Genomic DNA, 25,508 nt, shown 5'->3' on the forward strand with positions numbered 1-25,508 from the left:
GGGAAGCTGCTGCATTTGCTGTCCAAAATCTTCCTTGATGCTGTGGCTCTTTTAGAATACTAAAAAATATGTATCAAATGGTCTGATTTGATTTTATTTCCATTAAATTGGTGGGGGTTTGGTCACCTTTGGAAAATAACCAAAAGATTCCAAACTTTTTTGAGTACATGCGCCAGCAGTTTGTTTTTTGGAAAAGCAATGGCCAATTTTTTTTTTTTTTTATGCAACTTTTGGAGTACTTCATTGTTGTTTTTCCTGCTACCCACATTTTGTTCTTGGCTTCAGAGAAGCATATCATGTAGGCATACAGCAGAAGAGCAATTACAATTTCTTACTTTGGAAAATGCCTTTTTTGCAACTACAGGGAAGAAATTAGTAACATCAATCTAGCATCCTACCTAGTTACTACCCAATCTGTTCTTTATTTTGAAGGGAGGTCATTAAGGTCAGTTTTTGTTTGCCCTCTGTTTTTCATAACCTTTCTAATTCTGCAGAAGGTTTATGCTGTCACTGAGGAGGCAGAAGTTTCAATTAGAGAGGGGGAGATGACATTTATATGACGCACATGTATGCTGTGGGCAGATTTCCTAAGTGTTTGCCTGCAGATTGGTAGACACAGAGGCTTTAATAAGTTTATTTTTTTAAGATAAACAATGACTGGAAGATGTCAGAATGATACTGGTGACTGACAGTTTAGCTTCCATTTGTTAGGGATTGTAAGATTGGATTTGTTTTTCAACATTTTCTGAATCAAATTAGATAGTTTTCATGTTCCAGCAGGATTAAAATACAACCAATTTCTGGCTCAAAAACAAGAATATACAATATTATAGCTGTAATTTTAATTTATCAAGCAATTCAGGATATGAAAGAGAAAAGGCTTATTGTTCACATTGTCCAGAAATGGATCTTCTGTTGTAATTGATTTGAGTAGAATCAGGGCTTGTCTACCTGGTGGGGTAATGTGCATTAATTGGTCTATGTAAACCCTGCAGGTGCACTTCAATGCAGTGCTGTGTGAAATAGTGCTATGTTAAAGCACACTAGGGAACCTTTAGCGTGCACCTGCAGGTTCTGCACAGACCAAGGGATGTGCAACATGCTGATGGTTTTTAGAAATCACACCCCAGGAGAGCGCATTATTCCACTGTGTAGACAAGCCCTCGGTAACCCATTTTATATGATTTTCCCCGACTGTTGGGTTTTTAAACACCAAGAAATGTCCTAGGCACTTCACAGAAATAAGTAAATACATGATCTGTGGCCTAAGAAGCTTACAATGCAAGGCCCCTATCCTGCAGACAAAGTATTTTTACACATGTGACTAGTCCCATTAGGGAAGTTTCTATGTTTTAACCATTTTTAACCATGTGAGAACATCAAGAATTACAAGAAACATCAAAAAGCCAGTGGAAAAAAAATTCAAAAATAGGTAATTTTTGAATACTTCCAACTTTTTTAACCAAGTCAGTGGAAACACTTAAAACATTCACAAAAATCACATCTAGAACCCTTTAGAAAGTGGTATGTGTGAGAAGGAAGTATTTAGCTTCTTTCATCAAATCATGGGAATACGTCCCCACTTTAACTGTACTTTCCAACACAACTTTAACTGTGGTGCTGGGACCAGCCCCTTCATAACTGAAACTCTAAACTGCATGTGAAGAAAAACTCACTAGAACATTTATCTCACATCATGGTATGATTTATTATATTGTGATTAAATGTAACTTGGTAATCTAAACCAAGCTGTTGCCGTAAACTGCCTGTTTTATTTGGCTGTTACACTGTTGTTGCTGGCCCAGTCTCAGTGAACTAGTCATTTTTATACATCCTGTTTGCTTACCTTCAGAATGAACATCTTTTAAAAAATTCTGTGTACTGAAGATTTGGCTCAGCTAGCATGAGTTAGCCTACGGAATATATTGGATGGAAGATGTCTTTGATTCCTTTATCCTTCAGATTCTTAGATTTTTTTTTCTTTTTTTTAAGACTGAGCTATCCTCTGGTTTGTAATAATCATCAACTATTTTCCTAATATTAACAGAGAAGAGCAAAGAGGTCACTGTCTTCAGGGGGGGGGAATTAAAGGAGCTTTAAAGATTAGAGCCCCTTGTACTGGATCAGTGTTGATGGAGTTGCTTTGGCATGCAGAAGAGCATAATGCAGTGTAATTTGAGAGAGTTTATTGTCCTCATTTACAGAAGCCTTAATACTGTATTGAGTGGAGGTTTCTAATGACAGTGATCTTTTTAAATGCCTGGGGATTTTTCAAAGTTTTAGTTGCAAATCTTTGGGGAGAGATTTTTGTTTCTTTTCCCTTCCCCCATCCCCAAAAAGAGTCATTATTTTTTCACTGGGAGGATTGCTGCCACAAATATCTGTGTGAATTTAGCTGAAGGGGGGATGAATCACAACAAAAGCTTTCCTAAAAACAAAATCTTAAGAAGTGACATTTTAAAGACATTGATGAGAGTTAAGTGTTCAAAATGTAAAAGAGTTCAGTATTATTTTTCAGTGTATTCAGCTAATCTAAAAAAAACCCCTCAACATGGTAAAACTGATTTGGTTTGCCAAAGCCCCATATTTTGTTTTTTCTCAGCATTTTTGATAAGAAAAACAAGGAGTGCCTCTTAACGTTCTAGGTCAAAGTACAGGTGTGCTGTTGTAGAAATTGCTTTTCGTGTTTGGGATGCGGGGTGGAGCAGCCTTTGATGTTTGGCCCCACCTTGATTACCCTGCCTGATACAGTATCCCTGTCCAATACCTAATATACACAGAGAGAAGCACAAAGGAGAATAATCATCATTACAGACGGGATTGTGAAATGTTGTCATGCATCTTCGGTGGTGTCTTTAAAATATTGGGTAATTAGTTCTCATGAGAGCTGCTGGGTTGACAGCTCTATAAACTGACATCTTCTATTCACAAAATACCTGCAGCACACAGAGTGGTAATGAAAACTTCCTTGTGTTGCCCCCATAATATGCCTTACTACTTTTCTGGAGGGAATAGCCTTTAGAGGGAGGGAAAGGTTTATTATTTTCTATTCATTTGCACAGTTGCTCAAGTTTATATGGTGTTTTACCAACAAATCAAAAGACAAAGGTACCTGAGTATGTTGCATCCTAAATTCACTTTACATGACCACCCAGTCTTCATCAATTGCCAGCAGTGGGTGCTAATTGTGGTGTTGTGGTAGAGCGAGGGTTCTCAACCTTTTTCTTTCTAATTCCCCCCCCCCTCCCCAACCTGCTATAAAAAACTCCCAAAGCCCACTTGTGTCACAACAACTAATTTTCTGCAGATAAAAACCAGGCCTGTCATTAGGGGGTAGCAAGCAGTGCAATTACCTGGGGCTTTATACCACGGGAGGCCCCCAGGAAGCCAAGTTGCTCAGGCCTCAACATCAGTCCCACGTGGAAGGGCTCAGGGCCCTGGGCTTCAGCCCCATATGGTGGGACTTTAGCTTTCTGCCTTGGGCCCCAGTGAGTCTAACACTGGCCCTGGTTGGCAGACCCCCCCGAAGCCTGGACCCCTGGTTGATAACCACCATGGTAGAGGACAGTGCTACTTGTTTGTTTTGTGATATGGGCAGTTGCCACTAAGAGCTAGACTGAGACCACCAGCTCTTCTCACTTCATAGAGAAACTCAGCCATGCTTCTCCAGCCTGGGTCAGATTTGAACCACGTTCCTAGAGATGAAAGGTTCTGCTTCTGAGATTCCCGATACTCCTTTGGTAAAGTGCCTTGATATATCTTGGCATAATATAGATTGCAGTTGGAACGACTAGGAGAGTTAATCATTTTGCTCTTAGTACAATTGTTGAAGCAGATTGTTTTTCTTGTTCATGTCAGTAGGAGTTGCCTAACCTTTAAAAAAGAAAGATACGCCCACTTCCCTTAGTGCCACCATCTGAAAGTGCACTTCCCACCGTGTCCTCTATAAAACAACATATTTTAAAATAAAGGGTGGGTTTTTAATTTTTTTATAATATAATATAAAAATATGCAGTTTCTGAGCCTACTGCAGAGGTATTCCACTTACAGGAAAGTGGCAATAGATTCATACAAGGGATACAATGCTTGCATTTGGAGCTTCTCAGGGATGTTGCTGGGTCATGTGGCATGGTGTTCTTGTTGAATTCTTTATTTTGGGACACTTTAATTAATCAGTAATTAGAAAGTGACCATGACTACAGAGAAAATAAAGACCAAATTTAAAGCCATTTAAAGCCTGCTAATTTTTTCATTGCGGTGCCTATGTTTCAGCCCTGTTTCCTGCTAGTTATAAACAAGATTGTGACTTAAGCCACAACCCTTGCAGGAGTGGGTGTTGCAGAGCCACCCTGCAGCTCATGTAGCAAGTAAGAAATTTGGAAGACTTTAGCCAGAATTCCTCCTAGAACTCCCTCGGATTATACTCTGCCAGACCAGCTCCACCACCTGTAGGTGGGAAGCAATATGCATTTTCTCCTTCCACCTATGTCCAGCCAGCCTCTTCTGGTCAGTCAGAGACCTGATCCTGCCCTTGCTGCACTCCAAGTTTTGAGATGGCTAGTAGTTGCACTATTCTATCCATGCTTAAGGAAGGCACTGCAATGGCCCCGTATAGAGATGCAAGTGAAGGGCTCCTGGCACTCTTCTGCCTCTCCAATCCTATATACAGCAGTGCATGTCCAGCTCCAGTGTGGCCCTAAAATTAAAACTGCGTGAAGGAGGCAAACCATCTGACTTCATCTTGCAATAGTGTTTGCAACTAGTCTGTAAAACTAGTTTCACCACCTGACTTCCGCAAAGACCCACTTCTTCTACCAGACCCAAAATGAAAAGACAAATAGGCTGATGTAGGGAGGTCAAATAATCAAAAGCAGTCCCTTTCTCTGGGCCTTCCAATGCATCTTGCCTTTTAGTAGCAAATCCTCAGCTGATGTAAACTGAATTATCATAGTTCCATTGAAGTCCGCTCCTCTGTCTTTTGAATTGTAAATTCTCCAGGGCAGGTTCTTCTGTCTTGATATTTGGGACTTGTGCAGAATTGAGCACACTCAGTAATTAACAAACAGCAAATAATAATAATTATTAAAATGAACAGGCAACTTGTTTTTCTGTCTTCCTCTAGATCCTAATAGTTTATTAATTCAAAGCATGAAGGGAGAAGGGAGGTGGGACCCATGGAATGTACATAGGAAATTTAGTTGTGACTCTGGAACAGAAAGTGCTTTCATAGGTCTCTAGCTTTTCCATCAGGGTGATTGGAAAGTTTTGGGGGTTTATGGAAGTAAAAGCTCCAGTTGTAGAGTGTATATGTTGCTAGTTCTAGGGGAAGTTCCGTTGCCTGCGTTATGCAGAAGCTCAGACTAGGTGATCACAATGATCCCTTCTGGCCTTGCAGTCTATGAATCTATAGTTAGTGAGACTATGGCCACAAATGTAGAAAGCTTCAGTTTCACAAATTGAATACCTTATTCTGCAAATACCTCATTATTGCAAATATCCAACCATATCAAAATAACAAATGTCAAACATCTCTAATGTCCTTCTCTTCCCTCCTTTTCTTTTCACGTCAATGATAAAACCTAACAAAGTCTTTACTGTGATTTGGTATTGAAACCTGCATGTCCATGAAAAGCTCTGTCCTTGAAATAGTTTTGCTTTTATGAGGCCTGCTTTTAAGTTCCTGTCATTTCAAAATGGCAGCTCCAAAATGTTGGCACTTAGCATACACTATAGTTAGCTGGTTTACCGTGCTTTTATTATTATTTTTGATACGGCCTCTTTCATGTAATTGTTTCTGAGCATGTTGGGTTATTTCACCATGATAATACAATTAAAACATTCTCTACAGTCACACATTGTGTTATTGCCATTCATTAATTTGACATTACAAAGGTGTGATTCGTATTGTTTCAAGGTTTGTTTTGAAAAGCTCTAGTTAACTTTGGGAATATCATCATAGCATACATAGCACAGAGACATTAACATGTGTGATTTTTGTGACAGATGTGAAGGTGGTGCCAGCCGGATTTCATGTGGCTGTTTGAAGTAAATGTTTAATGAATAGACTATTTTGTCAGGCCATTATTTTGTTCCTATTTACATAACCATTACTTCTGCTTAAGGGTTGCAAAATATGTTGAACAGTTGAGGGAATTAATTTTTTGTTCTACCCTGTGACAAGTTTGCCTGAAGTTTTTGTGTCCATAGTGACACAGCCACTGTTGTCTGGTAACTGTGTGGAAATATTGTCTATTTAAGAAGGACCACTGAGTCGTCTTGTTTGGATTTGCCCAACAGGAAAAATGTGTCATGTAGTCACATAGTGTCCTGTTATTAGATCCTTTGCATCTTCCTGGTTTAACACTGCCTGACTGAGTGCTGGTGGGACTTCCTCACACAGGGCAAAATCCAGTTGTGGTATATGTGAATCCCAATCCCATAAAAATCACTGGGCCAAATATTGCAATGATATACATTTTGGTGTCATTGGCTATATATTGGGTGTAAGTGGTAAAGTAACGTAAAATGAATGTAACATACATGCCAATGAGAAGGAATGGGGTGTGTATCAGGCAAAACAATTAACGAGAGGATGTAGGACAAGTATGTGTGACTGCTTTGCACATCATCAGGTGAGCACTGATCCAGAAACCACACCTTTTGGGTCTGTTATGTTTTTTACAAAAGTACTTGATTTTTACCCAAATTTGGTAAACAGAAAGCGGAGTACATTCGTATCCATAGATCACTGTTACTCCTGACCCTAGGCACTGCTCCATCAAAGCACTTCAGCATGTGTTTTTTTTATTAAGCAGGTGAATAGCCCCATTGACTTCAGGGGGACTTACTCACATGGTTAAAGTGAAGCAAGTGCTTAAGTACTTTGCTGCATCTGCATTTCTAGGGATGGACCCAAACCCCATTGAAGAGAATGGAATTCTTTGCATCAATTTCAATAAATTTTTTATCTGGCCCTTATGTCCCTATATACTAGTTACATCTCTGAACTTCCATTGAAATTAAATGAAGAGTTCATCTGCCAGCTAGTGGAAATTTGTGGGGCTCACTACTGCCTCCTCTTAGGTATTTCTATTTGCTACTTTCCTCGATAAACCTCCTTTCTAGCATCCTGTCCCCTCTGAAATCAATGGGAGTTTTGCCATTAACTTCAACTGGGCCAGGATTTCATGGTATGTAAATTACATGCACTTTACGTATCCCTGAATATCAACATGGTGCATGGTAGTCTACTTTTCCTCTTTCTCTCTTACACCCAGTTCTTTGACCAGTTTACAGGCAGTATGTAATTTGTAAGTACATTGCCATTTACCTGTTCTCTGAATTTGGTTTATCAGAATGCAACAGGATCATGTAAGAACATGTCCTACAAACACATACTGATGTGGCCCCAAAATAAATTCCAAAATTTCTAATTTTCCTACAAGTTAGTCTTGCGAGACCACAAATGAGAATTGTAAAATTTCGGATTTTTCTACTCATTTTAAAACGAATGGCCTATTAGCAAACCTAATTTATGACAACTCTGTAGTCATATTATAAGATGTATTTTTTTTGTTCATTTTTAGATTAATTAAGGAAAGGAATGAAGTTACCAAGGGTTTTGTTATTATAATGCCCACAAGTCTTCTAGATATTTCACAGAAAAATTAGACACATTCCCTACCCTTAAGAATTTACATTTTAGATGGAAAAAAGTGAGATGAAACAAAAGGGAATAGGGAACTAGGTGCACAGGTTACAGATACAAGCTCATGAGTTACCTGGCTGCCCAGCATGTCTTGATAGTGTGGTGTTCTTTAACTATTAATTTAATTGGGAGTTGGGGGGGGAGTGTTCAATAGTTTGTTTTATTGTTTAAAATTAAAACCACTTTGACGTTTTAAAAGACAAGTGTAATAGGAAACGTTCTTTTAAAAGGACATTGTCAAGGGAGTTTTCATAATAAAATAATTGTTTTACATACTTATTCATCATATCCCCCTGGAAGCTTGAGAATGAAAACTCTCCTTCCCAGTGCCTTCCCCGTCCCCCTTTTCACTTGCATTCTGGTTTGTTATTATAGGGTTACTCATGAGTGTTGTGCTTTTTGGCATTGATATATTTTTCAGAAAAAAGAGAATTGAAGCATTTGTTTTGAAAAAAGAAAAACACATTTAAAGAATTACATGGACTTTGCAAACAGATATAAGAAAATGAAAGGTAGGTCAAATCTCGGGCCTACAAACCTGACAGTGTCCCTTTCATTTTAACGTCGATGCTTTTTTTGACAAAAATTAATGATTCTTGTAGTTACATTAAACAATGGCAGACAAATGTAAAAATAATATTGTTAATCTTAATAGCTGTTTTTCTTCTATTTCTTCTATGTTGTTTTTAAATGCCAATGAATGGCTGCAAATGATAACCTGATTAGACATCTTCCTTTATTTGTGTACTCTGACTACTTTACTTAGGGTTGTTTTTTTTTTTTTATATATGATAGTTGCTGAGAAAGTGCTTAAAATAAAGGATCAGTGACTAAAATACAGATGGTCTGTCCAGGACCCAGAGAATTTTTCATTTTAGCATCAACGTTTACGTCTACCTTTCATTTTATGTCACCCAAAAGCCCTTGCTGAAAATTGGTGTACAAGGTCTTCGTTCAAGAATGATGGTGTGTGTGTGTGTGTGTGTGTATGTGTGTGTGTGTTCGGATTTTTGTTTAACAAATTTTGGGTGGCTTATCCATTTGTTAAGTTACCAGAGAATAAGAAAAATAAATGCTGTGGATTCATGTAAGGGCTGGATGGCTGATTTGTAGGGCACAACTACCAGGGGAATGAGGGGAATTGGGCGTGAGATGCCTTCCCCTCCAAACTTAGTGCCAGAGCGGGTGATCAGGTCATTAATCCCCAAGTCTGTGTGAAGAACCAAGCAATCACTCACATTGCTTGTGTAGTAGGTTGACCCTGTGTCAGATTCTGCAATTGAAAACTGGCTTCACACTAGATTTGAATGGGGTTTTTTTGTTTTTTTTAAATAATCATCCTAATATTCAGTTGTAAAAGACACTGTTATGTGTCCATATGTAATAGTTACTCTTCACGTGTAGTGACTGTGCATGGGTATGCATATTGTACTATGGTATTATTTCTCTTTTATTTCAGTAGAACATGAACAGTTGTTGACACAATTGTCTTGTAGTGGTGCTGAAACTTTGGCCTCAATGATCTGATGTATTGACAAGACAGACTTGTGTCAGTGATTGCTGGATTGAGGCCTGTTGAATTTAGAGCTGTTAGCAGTAGACTTTTTTTCTTAAATACATTAGATAACATTAAGGGCCTGACTTATACCCACCAAAACCAGCAAATTCAGAGTTAAGTCTTCTCACTCCATCTTTAATGCACACCACTGTGTCTGGCTTTTCCAGCACCATATAGTACAGGAGATCACAAACTGTCCTCAGAACCTTACAACACCTAGGCAAAAAGTTTGTCACATGACTGCTCTGAACATTCCAGGTATGTCCATTTACAGTGCACCTGCTGTGCTGCTGAATGTTCCATGTATGTCTTAACATTCCATTGATTTCAGTGGAATGTTAATGGATGATGGCAGCGCACAGCAGGGGTGATGGAAAACTAGAAGTGAAAGGGGGAAGAGTAAGGATGCAGTGAGAAGCTTCAACTTTGAATTTCCTCGCTTTTGTGAGTATGAGTCAGACCCTTAATGTTGTTTTAATGTATTTTTTGTGTTTAATTTTTAGTAAAAATTTGAACACGATCCAGGCTACAGAGGTTGCAGTGGATAAGAAGTTTAAAAGCTTTGGTTCAAGATTACAGGAGACCGCAAGAAAAATTAAAGACATGGAAATGAGGATCAAGTGACAGGATGCTATTTTCCCTGAGAATACTGAAGATTGTAAAGCATTGAGAAATCGAATTCATGACCCTGGAAATCAAGCTCAGATTAAGAAATGTCAGGTTGGTAGGGGTTCCTGAAAGTTTGGAGTTAGGATAAACTGAGATTTTTTTTTTTTTTTTGATCATACATTGTGAAGCTGCTGTGATCTGGAGATAGATGGTTTGAAAGTTCTTCTACCTGTATTATGATATATCCTATACCTGGAAAAGCCAACCAAGCAAAATTGGCTCTTAAATTGGAGTTTAGTATTTGTGGTTGAAGAATCCCATTTATCCACATTCTTTTTTTTGGCATTAAGTTGAATGTTTTATTTTAATACAAGCACGGAAACTATTGCTCTTGACTACTCATTTCTTTATCCTGACACTCTGAGGGCTTGCTGCAGAGACCAGATACATGGCAGACCATGACATTTCTAGATAAGAAATAGACAGAAAGCACCCGAATGATGGAAGAAATGGTTTCTTGTTCAGAAGACTCTGATTCATAGTGAAACCATGTTTTTCAAATGTAAACTTTAAATTGTCACTGCCATTGAGATGAAATTACTGTAAATTCACTTAAGTGTTTGAGTTATTGTCTGTAGTTCAGTGATATGGTATTTATGCTGAGAAGTTGTGCAACAGGAAATCTAGCCTGAAATTTAGGGAGGATTTTGGCAAACAAAGGATTAGCTGTGTGTTCATGGTCAAGGTCACAAGTTAGACTTAAACTCTGAGGGCACTACTGGCTACACCCAGTCTGAAGTTCTGTAGAGTAGAAGTGTGCTTCAAGTTATTTTTGTTACCTTTCCTTTTATATCTTGGGCCTGAGTCTGGTATATCACTTATGCCAATGTTAAACAGGCATAACTCAGTTACAATCCATGGAGTTACACTGACATAAATGAAAACAGAACCAGGCCCCATGTGTATTTTTTTTAATGATCCCCTTTTGGAGGAATCCTTATTTTAAAAAGTGGTTTTCTATTGCGTTAGCAGTTAAGTATTTTGTGAACTCTAAGATTGGCTTTGTCTGGAAAGTGACTGAAAAATTGGCATTTTCTTACTCAACCATTCTGCTCTCTGTGTTTATTCAGAGTCATATCTGCTGTCCTACTGACAAAAATAAATTTTATTACTTTCATATTAGTGTTGCAAAACTATTAGAGGGACAAGGTGGATGGGATAATATCTTTTATTGGACCAGATTCTGTTGATGAGAGAGACATGCTTTAGAGGGATCCTCTGAGTTATATATATTGGCTTGTTCATCATCAGTAGTTTTGGTCCAAAGTTCCAGTTGCAAGTATCTTTATTACTGGTGATGAGGCATGAGCCAAAAAGAATCCAATTTGTCTCTCAGACCCAGGATAGGTTTGCTGGACTGGTGGTTAGAAAAAACAGCTTTTACTCGTTACATGACCAGTTGATAAGAGAGGCAATAAACTTGGAATCCCACAATTATTATTTTTACAGTTCCTTTTCAAAGTGTAATTGTACTTTATTACACTTTGGGTTACATATCAGAATAACAGCAGTGATTCTGTAAGTTACTTTACTTTGAAAGCATGGCAGCGTTCCAGGTGCATTTACAGTGGGGACTTTCAGTGAAGTTCCCAAAAAGGATCAGCAGTTGTCAGGGTAGTGGAAGTAAATTTGTGGTGTTGAATTATATATTCGTGTCGGGTTCACGTTCTTTGTCATGCACTAGCATGTGATGTATTTGTAAGAAAATACTACCAATATCAAGGATAACACATGGTCCTTTGTGGATGGTGCAAATGAGTGTTAGGCTGTCCTAGATTCATGATTCAAGAAGAGCCAAAAAGAAAAGGTCTACATTTTGTTTCAATCATACTTAATTTTTGAAGCTGATCCAAGTACATGTATATTAAAATGAGCACTGAAATACTTGGTGGTTTTTGCCAGAAATATCACTAAATAGAACCCTGCTGTCTTACCAAGGAGGAGACCCACTGTAATCAATAATGAAAATTGATATGGTTGGTCCTTTCTTGAGAGAAGGGTTTTCATTAATATCTCATCCACAGAGCGCCACTGCTGGTGGATGCCTTGCCATCTCTCCTATTCTGTGAATAACACAGTGCTACTCCATTTTCTTTTCCTACTCCATTGCTAAGCACCACTATCAGAGCAACTTTGTCGCACCTCCTTTCATCTGTCAAGATGTTGGACTGCCATATAATCATACAACTCCATTGGCATGACCAGTCTGTTGGGAAGGCAATGGGACCAAACAGATTTAAGTGGTGACCAGATATGAAGGGGTTTGTAAAAATCCATTGCCCTCCTGCTCTAAGGTTGAGAGATCCTGCTGCTGTTTGCTTTTGAAAAGAGGACAAAAATATCTAGTAATATTTAAATTGAAGCCAAGAGTTATTTCTAGATGCCTCTCAAGGGTTTTCGTGCCATCTAAAAAAGCATGAATATAGGAATAATTGGAAAGAGTATTAAGTGGATTTAAATGTTGCTGACTTTAATACTTTTTTTCTTCAAAGGTAAAACTCTTTGAGCAAGTAAATAAATGGCTTAAATATGAAATCATACTGTAGGACTAGACTGTATATTTACAAGCTGCCGAGTAAGGGGCAACAAGTAGCCGCACTGCCCCAGGAACAGACCAGAGAATGAATTGTGATTTTGAGTCACCATTTGTTGACTGGTTTCCCCCACTCCCATTCGGCACTTCAGCACTAGTGGGGAAGTAATCCACTATTGGTATGGGCCAATGGTAGATCCCCCTCCACAGCAACTTGGTTCTTTTGGCCAGCACCTTTCCACGGGATAGCCAGGGCTCCCCCTGTTCTCCACCCACCTGTACAGTAGACAGAATAGCAGTCCCACAGAGGCTGCTGAGCCCCCCACACTCTGCCCCATGAAGTAAGTAACCTGTGCAGACGTGGAGGGGGCAGGGACCCTCATTCCCCCCTCAGTCTTAAAACTAGTGCAAGAGAGCAATTGTTTAGCGAATGCAAAGCATATAAAATTCATACTACAACAAATGTACAGAAATTATAATGGATACATGAGGAATTTCAAGACTGCTTCTCTTGCAGTAGTTCAAACCGTATGTACTGTTGGGGGAAAAGATTACAGTATTCCCTACCTCTGGGATTCATTTTTCCTTGTCTCTTGGAGAGAGTCATTTTCCTATAAATGTAATGGTTTAATATTATTGAAGGTTACAGGAATCTTTCCTCAATTAGAACAGGAGTACTTGTGGCACCTTAGAGACTAACCAATTTATTAGAGCATAAGCTTTCGTGGGCTACTGCCCACTTCTTTGGATGCATATAGAATGGAACATATATTGAGGATATATATATATACACACACATACAGAGAGCATGAACAGGTGGGAGTTGTCTTACCAACTCTGAGAGGCCAATTAAGTGAGAGAAAAAAAACTTTTGAAGTGATAATCAAGCTAGCCCAGTACAGAAGTTTGATAAGAAGTGTGAGAATACTTACAAGGGGAGATAGATTCAATGTTTGGGTTTGCATACTTATAATTTCTATGCCATTAAAAAGATTTGCAAAGTGTTTTCATGATGTTTCTTCAATATTTTTTTTTTTTTGTTTCTAGCGTCTTGGAATCTTGAAAATGAAGGCTGCATCCTTAACTCATTCGTTCCCCCACCCCTCAATATGTATATTTCTTTGTTATCATACCGTTGTTCATAAGTACTGCTATTGGTTTTGTTTTAGGAAAAAAAACAAGTACTGATGCATTTATTTTGACAAATCGCACAGAAGAATTTTAGGAAATTCATAAATTTTAAAAAAGAACTCTTTAGGTCAGCATTATGAATTTTTACATTGGATCTTCAGCAAATCACACAGGGTTGAATTAATCATTTCTCAGTGTGATTTCAGTCTCGGCAAATCATTATCTGTAAACATAAACTGAATGCTCAGTGAACTGAATGCATGTTACGTTATTCTATCAGATTCACTGTCACAGGCTTGCAGAATATTTTTGTCATGCTATTTCAAGATTGCAAAGTTGTGAAATCTGTCAGCGTGACACCTAACCCAAGATTTGTACAGATACTACTCAGTAGTGTAGCGAGGGCCTGTCTTTAGCAAATGACTGTACTTTTTCCTTGTTGTTTTCAGTCTTTTGCAGTTCAGGGCCGAGGATCTTGAGGCTGCTCTAGTACTTTTACTAGATGGCCTCAGAATGTAGCCACGCAAACCTATCAAGTGGCTGCTTTCCAGCATTTTCTTGTTTTCTTTATTTTATTGTTTGCTGCTGAGAATAAGTCGGTTCCTGATTTAATGGCTTTTATCTCTTGAAATCTTTATTTGCCATCATACAAATATAGAGGTTAACTTTCATTTGTTTTTTAAAATTGCATTTTCTTGATTTATAAATAATCCTGTTTCTCTATTTCATTGTAGGCATTCGACCTCCGATCATGAATGGGCCCATGCACCCACGCCCTTTGGTAGCTTTGCTGGATGGCAGGGATTGTACAGTAGAAATGCCTATTCTGAAGGATGTAGCCACAGTGGCATTTTGTGATGCTCAGTCCACACAAGAAATTCATGAAAAGGTAAAACATTTCAATCACACTCCTGGTTGGCAAGTATAATATAAGTGTTCTTACAGTTACAAGAGAACATGTAAGTTACACTATTTTGCTTAACAATTGAAAAGATACCCAAATTGGTCAGGAATTAGGCAAACTTCATATAGAGGGGAAACGGAGAGAAAAATACTCATAGACTCATAGACTTTAAGGTCAGAAGGGACCATTATGATCATCTGGTCTGACCCCCTGCATGCTGCAGGCCACAAAACCCTTCCCTGGACTCTGCCGTTGAAGTCCCCAATCCTGTGTTTTAGTTACTTCAATTGCCAGAGACCCTCCTGCTAGTGATCCCTGCCCCATGCTGCGGAGGAAGGCGAAAAACCTCCAGAGGCTCAGCCAATTTACCCTGGAGGAAAATTCCTTCCCGACCCCAAATATGGCGATCAGTAAGACCCCAAGCATGTAGGCAAGAGTCTCTAGTCTGACCCCTGTTGGCCATTATACTATTTACGTACCATTGCTTGGTTTTCCTTGGCTACTATGTTTTACCATTAAACCATTCCCTCCATAAACTTATCTAACTTAATCTTAAAACCAGACAGGTCCGTCGCCCCCACCGTTTCCCTCGGAAACCTTTATTCAAACACCGAGAAATATAGCCCTGGGCACTGTGCCTTAGATGGGACATTGGCCTTGTATCCATCCACTACATGTAGTAAAATTTCATTCAGAGAAAGAATTACAGTAACTGAGAAACAGTATGTATATTGTAAGGACTAGTATTATAGCATATAAACGGAGAACTTACAAAGCAATAAAGATTCCCCTCTCAGCCATAGGTCTCCTCAAGCTTTGGGTGGGTGCCTCATGTACTGAGAATTTACACTGCAGTAAATAATTGCTGAAACAAATTTTAGCAAAAGGTTCATTAGTATTGGGGTTGGGTGAATAAGCTGCTATTCCAATTCAGACATTCCTATCAGCCACTTAACTGGCCTCCCCCGAAAGTTCAAGAACCTGCGAAACAGCCTGGGGAGGGGAAGGGAGGCTTTCCAGGTTTATTAAGAGACCATTATCTGGGGCCATCACCTGTCTTGTATGCCTGTATTCCTTCTTGGGGGACTGGTGTCATGGTAAGGCCTGCTCCCCACCCAAGCTCCCTGGCATTTTCTAGGGGAGGAAGCACCTCACTCATCTATTTCAGTAGCAAGAGGATGGGGATAAACCCTGCTACTCTTGCTACTCACTAACAGACCAGGGCCTTAGATGTCCAATATTGCCAACTTGGGAACTAAGGAAAACTTGTCTTCCAGCTACCAAAAATCGGTACCGTATACAATGAGCATGGTAGCAGAGGAGAACTAGATGAGGAAACAGGGATTCACCCCACAAGGATATCTTCCTTCCTTGCCCCCTGAAGGTCAGAAGGAGGTGTAATGGCAGGCTAGTGCAGGCTCACACGCTAACTTGATGGACAGTCCAGGTCTGCGCAGCTAAGCAAGTGTTTCTGCGTCCGCTGCAGTGAGCTCTGCTCCCTGATGCAGATGGAGCGATATGTGGCTGAATATGTCCCAAATGTTAGGGATTCAGTCTGTGTATTGAATTGAGCTAATGTTCATGCTCTTTTGCAAATTTATTATTGGTCTTGTCCCTGTCGAATAATTGTAATATTATGTGACAGTTAATGGCTCTTTTTTCAAATGTTAGACAGAAACTGAAACCGTAACTGAACAATTAACTTTACCTTTAAAAGGTGAGAACTTTTATATGTCAGAAAGACCTAATCCTTCCTCAGGTGGCTGTATATTAAAGAGAGCTCTTGAAAGTACAAACAATAATTGTTTCCTTTCAGTTATTAAGTGAATGACTCCTATTTTATGCAGTGCCTTTCTGGTATAATCAAATCAACCAACTGTTGTGCTCATTATTTCTTTAGCAATCAGATTTCTATCCAAAAAATGATTTTTGTTGTTTTAAACTCTTGAAAATTAGAATTTATAAAGGAAAGCTTGATGATATCCTTAAACATAGTGGTACTAGCTGTTTTGCTACTATATAGAGAAGTCTAAAGAATTTTTTGTGTCTTATCAACAGTGCAGACTTGTATTCCTCGTTCTTATCATGTTTAAGGGAAATGTTCTTTTCTTTTTTTTCTTATGGAAATGTTCAACAGAGGAATGGCTGCATACTCCTCAATTGCATAAATAGTTCCTCTGTGGATATCTCTGTTGTGGATTCTTGGACTTCCTGTCTTGCTTTTAAAAGTCATTGTACCATAGTCCACTTTTGTCAGAACCATTATCAGGAATGATCTTAAATATTGTTTTCCTGCGCTATCAATGTTGTCTTAGTTTCTCTGACTCAGTTCCCATTGATTGATTTGATTTTTATTTATTTTGAGATATAAAGTAATCTTAATATGGAGAGAAGAAAGAGAAATAAATTCCTCACTCTAAAAAGTAGACCACATTTCACTTTTCTGAATATCCTTTCTTCAATACGCAGTTGATTTCCCACAGAGTAGAAGCCACTTTAAAAAAATCATGCTTCTGGAGGAGCTATCTTTTAATAAAAGATTATAAATTATAAGTTAAGGGTCCGAGCTGCTGAATTTTTAGTCCTGACCAATGCCCATTAAAGTCCATGGGAGTTTTTCTATTTACTTGAGTGGTCATTGGATTAGGCCCTTAGTACACTCTCTCCCTCTCCCCCTCTCCCCCCCTCCACTTATGGAGAATCAATAATGTTTTGGAAGAAATGTCTCCTCTTGGTAATTTAAGGGACAATATCAACTTAAATATGTCCCAGAATTTAGGTTTTGTAATAAGCTTTGGTTTTGCAACAATAATCACATTTTACAAAAACCTAAGGCAAACAAAAATGAAGTCATGATTCTTTTTAATTCCCATTGAAACAAATAAATATTTCTAGGTAGTGTTTTCAATTCAGACATTTCAACACTGTGCAAGTACATGAGAACCTAAAAGTGTAATTGACTAGAAACTACTAGAAACAAATGTGAGATTTACCATTCTTCTTCTTTGGATGATTTGAGAAATGCAGAAGAATAAAACAACATCATAAATATTTAAAATGTATTTACATTTTTAAATTGTATTTAATTTTTAAGGATCTAAGATATTAATTGTAACATATATAAGGCCATTTCTTATTCTTTAATTTAAAAATATATATATTTTAATCTGACCAAGTTTGGGGGTTTTCTGTTTTTATGTACATCCATATTTAAAACACACCGAAATGCATATTGCTTTACATTTATTTTAAATTGTCCTTAAAAAGTTGTTCTAAGCTCCTCATTTTTGTGTCCTACCTCAAGCCATCTTCATAGGAGGTTAATATGAGTAATAGCTGGATCCAACTGATAAGGAGCTAGGAGGAGATGTGATGGGCAAAGAACATAAATATTCTTTAGATTGATTTTTTTTTTCTAGATAACAGTCCACCCTTCAGGTGGACGTGGTTGTTTATGTTGGCACCTGCAGCCCTCGTACCTTCAAGTGATTTCTTAACTAAAATCCAATCAATAGAATCATTGACCTATAATGCCCTTAATTTCTCCAAATTGGAAGTCTCCTACCCCACAAAAACACCTCACAGAAGAAATTTGTATAAATTGTTGGACTGATGACCTTTCAGAGAAATATCAAATGTATTTGTTCTAATCTGTGGTCCAGACGGAATGAGCATTCAGAAGTTCAAAATCGTAGCTGAAAGGGGCACTTGTTTCAAATTATAGCTTGAAAAGGGCACTTCGGTGACTGAAATCTGATGAAGAGTCTCGACCTTTGGTGACCTCTGATGGAAAGGTCAAAGTTCACATTTTGGATTTTCTAGTACTCAGGATCACAGAATGAATTTATGTAACAAATCCCAATTTGAAGCTCCATAGGAACACTGAAATTAATTGTGTCACTTATTAAGAGCCCAGTACTGCATGGTGTGGAGCATCCTTTATTTCCATTGTCTTCAGTGGGACAAGAGGGAGCTCAGCACCTCTCAGAATTGTTCTCTAAAGTATCCATATTGTTATTTACATTACGCTATATTTGTGCATGATGATTTACAAACAAAAAATATTTCTCTCACAATGTTTAAAAACTAAATTCTCACACAGCACAATATTAGGATGGAGTTAATGTTGCCTATGAAGTTTATATCTTAAATGTAACACAATATTTCAGTATTTCCATTTAAAAAAAACAGTCTTAAAATAAAGAAAATTACAAGGTGATTTGCTGAACAGGTCAATAATAGTTTCACGCTTTAAATTCAGATTTCTGGCCATACTAACAACTGTCACTCTGCGCCACTAAATTATTCTGTTGTTCAAATTATGTATTTTTTCACATCTACCGTACCCTGATGCTAAAGAAGACCATTTTAGGGTATGGAGGAAAGGAAGGAAGAGGGAGAGATAATAGAAACCCAGGGAAAAGGGAGTAATTTACTGATCTCAAAAAAAGCATTTTTCTAAATAAAAACAGATTTTCTGTTTCATATATTACTTGTTTTTTTGAAAGATATAACGGTCTGCTATGAAAGCAGGGTGAAGATCAGAGGTGTAACAGTGTGAGGGGAAGATTTTAGAGCAGATAGGGAGAAGCAACAGGATTGGAGGGCAGTCTGTAGGTGGGGAAAGTGGGATGTTAATAATAAACAATGGGCAAACATTACCAGACTTTACCCATTCTCCTGTTATTCCCCATACACTAATATAGGAAAAACCTCTCAAACCAGAAAAAAGTTTCAAATCTAGTAGTTTTCAACTGTAATGATTGAAAATAGTTCTTCTATAGTGCTTCTCTTGGACAGGTCACTTTACATAATCTAAGTAATCCTCACAACACCGGTATGAGGTTGTGGGTATTATCATTCCCATTTTACAGATAACTTCTGTACTTTAGTTTAAGTGCCTAGTTCAAGACCACAAGTGTATGAGCTGGTATTAGAACTCTGTGTTCCTGATACTTCAAAACTCTCATGTTCAAAACACTGGCCCACAAACCCCCATGGTTGCTACTTTGGAGGACACAGGGCTGCCAACTGGGGAGAGGGGAATGGGATGGGGACAAAGGGGACAATTGCTGAGGGACCCGGGCGATTTAAAAGGGCTCGGGACTCGCAGCTGCTGCTATCGCGGCAGCGGCTGGGAGTCCCGGGCCTTTTTAAATCGCCCGGGTGGGCTGCAAGACTCCTAGGCGCGTGCGGGGTGGTACTGGCGGCAGCGAAGGCAGCTGGGCGGCCATGTGGAAGCCCTGTCCGTGCCAGAAGGGTGTGCCCAGCAGCGCAGCTGGCAGCAGCTCGCTGGGCACCAGCCAGCGCAGGCGCAGCACCGCCCAAATGTCAGGCCTATCTAGGGGGCCCATTGGCTGTTCTGCCCTGGGCAGAGCCATCCCAGGGTGCGGCGAATCGGGGCAAACTCTCTGGGCCCTGCAGGGTGCACGATCGGCCAGCGTGGTCGGTCCCAGAAGTGACCGATACGTCAGTTCTGCCCCGGGCCTCACACCGTCCTAGGGATGGCCCTGCCCCTGGGGCCTGGAATTGCTGTAGGCGGGCCTGAGAGGACAGGTAGGATTGTGAAGTAGTGGAGGCTTCACACCTCCTGAAAAATATGCCACATTTACTGACCGTGTGCCAAGGCTTTTTTTAAAGCACAGCTGCAATGTGGGGTTGGAAAACTCATTACGTTTGTTCAGAGATTGTTAAGATACATATATATGGCAGAACAGCAAACCGGAATTTTCTGTTTCAGTTTTTTACCCTATGTTCACTAACCATCATGGATCACTGCTGCTGGGAAGACCGTCAGTCAGCATGTTTAAACATTGATTTTGGAGTTGCATGTTATTGTAAATGTTGATTTTTCTCACCTGTACAGAGAACAAAGTCTTGTCTAAACAATGACTGTGTGGAGTTAAGCAGCATGCTTTTGCCAAAGGCAGTGTTTTATTCAAACCAAGTAATATGGAGTGTGTGATAATTGGGACCTAGAGTCCTTGCATCCAATTAGGGAGGCTCCGTTCAGTCACACTCAGATGTAAAAATGATTTTAAGCTATTGCTCATTAAACAAATCTGTTACAGAACTTTTATTGCTCTTATTCCCAGTAAATAATTGTCTAATTTCTTTATGCAGCGAAATATGCCTTTTAGGTAGTCTCTGCGCTAATGAAACCATCTCAAAGTGTTCCCAAAGGTACAAAATATAACACTGCTCCACCTGTATTCGACCGCAATCTCCATTAAACTGCCAGGTTTTCTCCATCCCTGGAGTAGGTGATTTCCCTGAATATAATTTGTGGTGCGTTAACTTAAAATACTTTGGGTTTGGTTATCCAAATATCCAAGCATCCAAAGATTCTTTCAAAACATTACCTGAATCTCTGAGCTTCCCTATCTCCTACCTGGGTCATTCAGCATTCTTCCCCTTTCTCCCCTCTCTTCTACCACACAGAAGGCTACATTGCTCACATTCTTATACTCCAGGCTCATGCAATATCCCTTTCCTTCACAGTTGCAGTACACCCTCCGTCCGACCTGTTCTGTAGACCTGCAACCTGTCCCTTCTCTCCCAGTTCCAAGATCCCCCTTCCCGTTCAGTTCTGTTTGCCATTTATATCCCTTTTCTGGCATACATGACATCTCTGAGTTCTCTGTTACCAGCCACTTTCACGATTTGTCTTGTGCACCTGTTAAAAGAATTACAGAGTCAAGCCGATCCCTTGTGCTTTTGTGGTGCCTAGAACTCCCTGAGTTCAACTTTTTTTACTGTTCTTGGGCTTCCCAATCAGTGTGTTACAGTCTACAGCTCAGGGTGCTTTTTGTAGTGCCAAAGGGAAGCCCTCAGAGCATGTGAGATATGAAACTAGAAAAACAATCTAGGCCAAGCAAAAAGAGATGGAAATTAAGTCATCCCCACAAATTTTCAGGTCACAAAAAGGAAGGTGGGAGGGCAGCAGTAAGGACTGATTTATCACATTTTACAAACAAAGTTTATATTCTGGACTGAGGTTCAGGATTCAGTTCAAACTGCATACACTTCTTCACTTTCTTTTAACTATGCATTATCAGTAGATAGGCTACTAGATATTGGATTTTTTGACTCACTGGACTGCTATGCTGAAAATCAAATAACCAAATCACTTCTGGTTTTCCTTATAATGTATGCACATAATTCTCAGTAAAGTTAATAAGAGTTGCATGCTCCCTTGGAAAGGAGACTTTTATTATATCACATAGCATACAATTCAAGCATCAAAATCTTGCTGAAAGCAACTGTTGCATCTCACTGCTCCAGTCAAAAGCACAAAATAAAGTCACTTACCAAAATGTTACATTTCCTATTTTTGGTTTAATGTAAAAGCTCAAGAAGTTTAAAAGGTTAACATTCAGTTGAATTCCATTTTTATAGGACTCAGAAATATGTAATGATTGTTTTCAAGGTAGAAATTTAAAAAAAAAAAATTTCTTATGAGTTGAGCTAAAATTATCTCAAAGGAGAGCTTTCATAGTGGAGCAAACATTTAAACAATATACAATACAAAACTAGATGTTGCTAGTATTATTCTACTGTGTCATAGAATCATAGAAGATTAGGTTTGGCGGAGACCTCAGGAGGTCATCTCGTTCAACCCCCTGCTCAAAGCAGGACCAACTCCAACTAAATCATCCCAGCCAGGGCTTTGTCAAGCCAGGCCTTAAAAACCTTTAAGGATGGAGATTCCACCACCTCCCTAAGTAACCCATTCCAGTGCTTCACCACCCTCCTAATGAAATAGTTTTTCCTAATATCCAACCTAGACCTCCCCCACTGCAACTTGAGACTGTTGCTCCTTGTTCTGTCATCTACCACCACTGAGAACAGCCTAGCTGCATCCTCTTTGGAACCCACCTTCAGATAGTTTAAAGGCAGCTATCAAATCCCCCCTCACTCTTTTCTTCTGCAGACTAAATAAGCCCAGTTCCCTCAGCCTCTCCTCATAAGTCATGTCCCCCACCACCCTGATCATTTTCGTTGCCCTCCGCTGGACTCGCTCCAATTTTGTCCACATCCCTTCTGTAGTTGAGAGCCCAAAGCTGGACCAATACTCTAGATGTGGCCTCACCAATGCTGAATAGAAGGGAATAATCACTTCCTTCGATCTCCTGGCAGTGCTCCTACTAATGCAGCCCAATATGCCATTAGCCTTCTTGGCAACAAGGGCACACTGTTTATTCATATCCAGCTTCTCATCCACTGTAATCACCAGGTCCTTTTCTGCAGAACTGCTGCTTAGTCAGTCCCCCGCCTGTAGCAGTGCATGGGATTCTTCCATCCTAAGTACAGGACTCTGCAGTTGTCCTTGTTGAACCTCATCAGATTTCTTTTGGCCCAATTCTCCAATTTGTCTAGGTCACTCTGGACCCTATCCCTACCCTCTATGGTATCTCTCCCCCCCCCACCCCTTAGTGCCATCCGTGAACTTGCAGAGGGTGCAATCCACCCCATCATCCAGATAATTAATAAAGATGTTGAACAAAACCAGCCCCAGGACTGACCCCTGGGGCACTCCGCTTGATACCGGCTGCCAACTAGACATTGAGCTGTTGATCACTACCCATTGAGCCTGACCATCTAGCCAGCTTTCTATCCACGTTATAGTCCATTCACCCAATTCATACTTCTTTAACTTGCTGGCAAGAATACTATGGGAGACCGTATCAAAAGCTTTCCTAAAGTCAAGGTATATCATGTCCACCGCTCTCCCCATATCCACAGAGCCATTTATCTCATCATAGAAATCAATCAGGTTGGTCAGGCATGACTTGCCCTTGATGAATCCATGTTGACTGTTCCTGATCATCTTCCTCTCCTCCAAGTGCTTTGCGATGGATTCCTTGAGGACCTGATAAATGATTTTTCTTTGATTTGCTCTTTATCTTATATTCGTGTATGAATAAAAGCATTTTACTCCACCGCTAGCTTCTTCGCTTTGATTCTACATTGAAGCCATAATCTTGCATTTATAACATCATTGTTGTTTACTTTGATATCACAGATACCGTAGTATAATTTTACTGCAGGATTAAAAACTAGAAGAATATGAGCCGAGTGGTAGCTGACCCTTCTTTGAGCCATAAATACTTTAGAAATTAGCAAACAAAGAAAGCATAATGGTTTTTAAAAATGGAGCAGGAAGAGTGGATTTATTTTGAAACCTGACATATTTAAAAGTTTTGTGTCAGTCCCTCAAGGGGAAATGAGCCCTTTGGCACCTTAAGGGTGAGAAAATAGCTTAGGGGGTTGGAAACCACCCTCCAACCCACAGGGAGGGCTTGGAGTCAAGTCTCCATATCTGGACCAAAGTGGAACCTCTGATTTTGCTATATTGGGGATCTTCCATGACCTCTATCTATATTGCTGGATGAATTTTCACCTTGGATCTGATCCAGAGCCCACTGAAGTTCATGGGAGCCTTTAAATTCACTTCATTGGGCTTTGGATCAGGCCCCTAATGAAAGATTTTTAACAGTTATAAGTAAGTTTAGTAAATCTAGTCCGATCAGGTGTTATGTGTAGGGTTACCAGATAGCAAGTGTGAAAAAATGGGACGGGGGTGAGAGATAATAGGAGCTCATGTTAAAAAGAGCCCCAAATATCAGGACTGTCCCTATAAAATTGGGATATCTGGTCACCCTAGTTATGTGGTGCATCCCAACAGCAAGTGACCCCTATATTCTAGCCGCAGTCACATTCGCATGTGCTAACATTGCAGATCTTGTGAAACACTGTGCACCAGGGCAGACTGCCAGTGTAAAAAGTTAACTCTTAAAATTGCTGCCATGCCCAAGAAGCAAGATATCAACCTTGCAGACAGCTTAGAGTCTGTAATGTAGTTGGTTATCAGCAAGCATCTCACTGCTCCTTTCAATACCATACTAGCGATGGATCACTTGTGCTTCAAAAATGCTTGTGATTATGATGATGATTTCTCTTTTCTGCATCTCTGTTTATTTTTTTATTTATTTTATTTTTTTAAGACTATGCTTACTGTGTTGCTATGTTATTGTCAGTGACATTCATGGCATAATGAATCTTCCAGTGAAGATGGTTTCAATCCAGCTTGCATTTCTAATAGACTGAGTTTAAATGTTAAATAATTCTAGATTTATTAATAGAAAACACAAGTGAATCCATGCATACAAACTATGTAGCCTGAAAAGAAGTTTCCTTAAAAACTGAGGGCTTTTTTTATTTTAAACACTAGAGAAAGTGTACTAAGGGAAAAGTGTACTAAGAGACTGTGATTTAAGATTGACTACAGTGATAAAGCAGTTGCATGGACTGTCAATTATTTCTGGGATTGAAGCAGTGGTTTAATTTCAGTGCCGGCCCACAACATTTTGGCACCTGAGGCGGGGAGCTCAAATAATGCCTCCATACCCCCTCGCATGGGCCAAAACTTCGAAAGGTTTCAATTCTGCCTCCTTCCCTTTCTACTCCTCTCATGGTACTGTTCTGCTACCTACCCCAATAAAGGAGAACTAACAACTTTAAATGCCTTGTTCAAAAATTTTAAGTAACACTTTCAAACGCTTGAACAGCGAATGTAACTTTTCTTGTCTACATAGTAAACACTGGATTTTTTTATCTGTTTGAATAATCAAAGTGGTGCTTTTTGTTCCTTCTTGGTTGCAAAGGTTTGAACTGCTTCTTGCTGAAGGTCCACAGTCTGGGCCAGCTCATGCTCTATTGAGATGGTTGCAAGGACCAGCCTCTCCTGTGTCATTGTGGAGCGTAGATGTGTTTTTATTAACTTCAGCTTGGAGAAGGCAGGTTCTCCACTGGCAACTGTTACAGGAAGCATTAGAAGTATGTGCAGAGCAACAAAAGCATGTGGAAAGAGGGTGGTCATCTTATTTGTGCACATATATTCTGGAACAGCCTTTGGAGTTGATCCCTCATCTGACCCATAAGACTGTAGGTATGACTTTGCTTTGTCCAGTTGTTCCATTGCTCCAGATATATCAAGGTCAAC

The 25,508-nt window shown here is 39.4% G+C and overlaps 1 protein-coding gene across 50 annotated transcripts in view; it reads left to right on the top strand.

The window, feature by feature from the left end:
- Positions 1-25,508, top strand: part of CTBP1 (C-terminal binding protein 1) — a 416,680-nt gene that overhangs the window by 351,897 nt on the left and 39,275 nt on the right. For 18 of the 50 annotated variants that reach the window (XM_065597190.1, XM_065597189.1, XM_065597194.1 and 15 more), the window contains 3 exons: positions 8,130-8,220; positions 9,770-9,986; positions 14,334-14,488. In XM_065597190.1, coding sequence (XP_065453262.1) covers positions 9,980-9,986; positions 14,334-14,488 — 162 coding nt within the window. In that variant the 5' untranslated portion in view covers positions 8,130-8,220; positions 9,770-9,979. The remainder of the gene's footprint in view (positions 1-8,129; positions 8,221-9,769; positions 9,987-14,333; positions 14,489-25,508) is intronic. The other 32 variants (XM_065597176.1, XM_065597174.1, XM_065597175.1 and 29 more) reach the window with 2 other exon arrangements.

This window comes from Chrysemys picta, chromosome 5 (assembly GCF_011386835.1).
Source record: "Chrysemys picta bellii isolate R12L10 chromosome 5, ASM1138683v2, whole genome shotgun sequence".
Lineage (NCBI taxonomy): Eukaryota > Metazoa > Chordata > Testudines > Emydidae > Chrysemys > Chrysemys picta.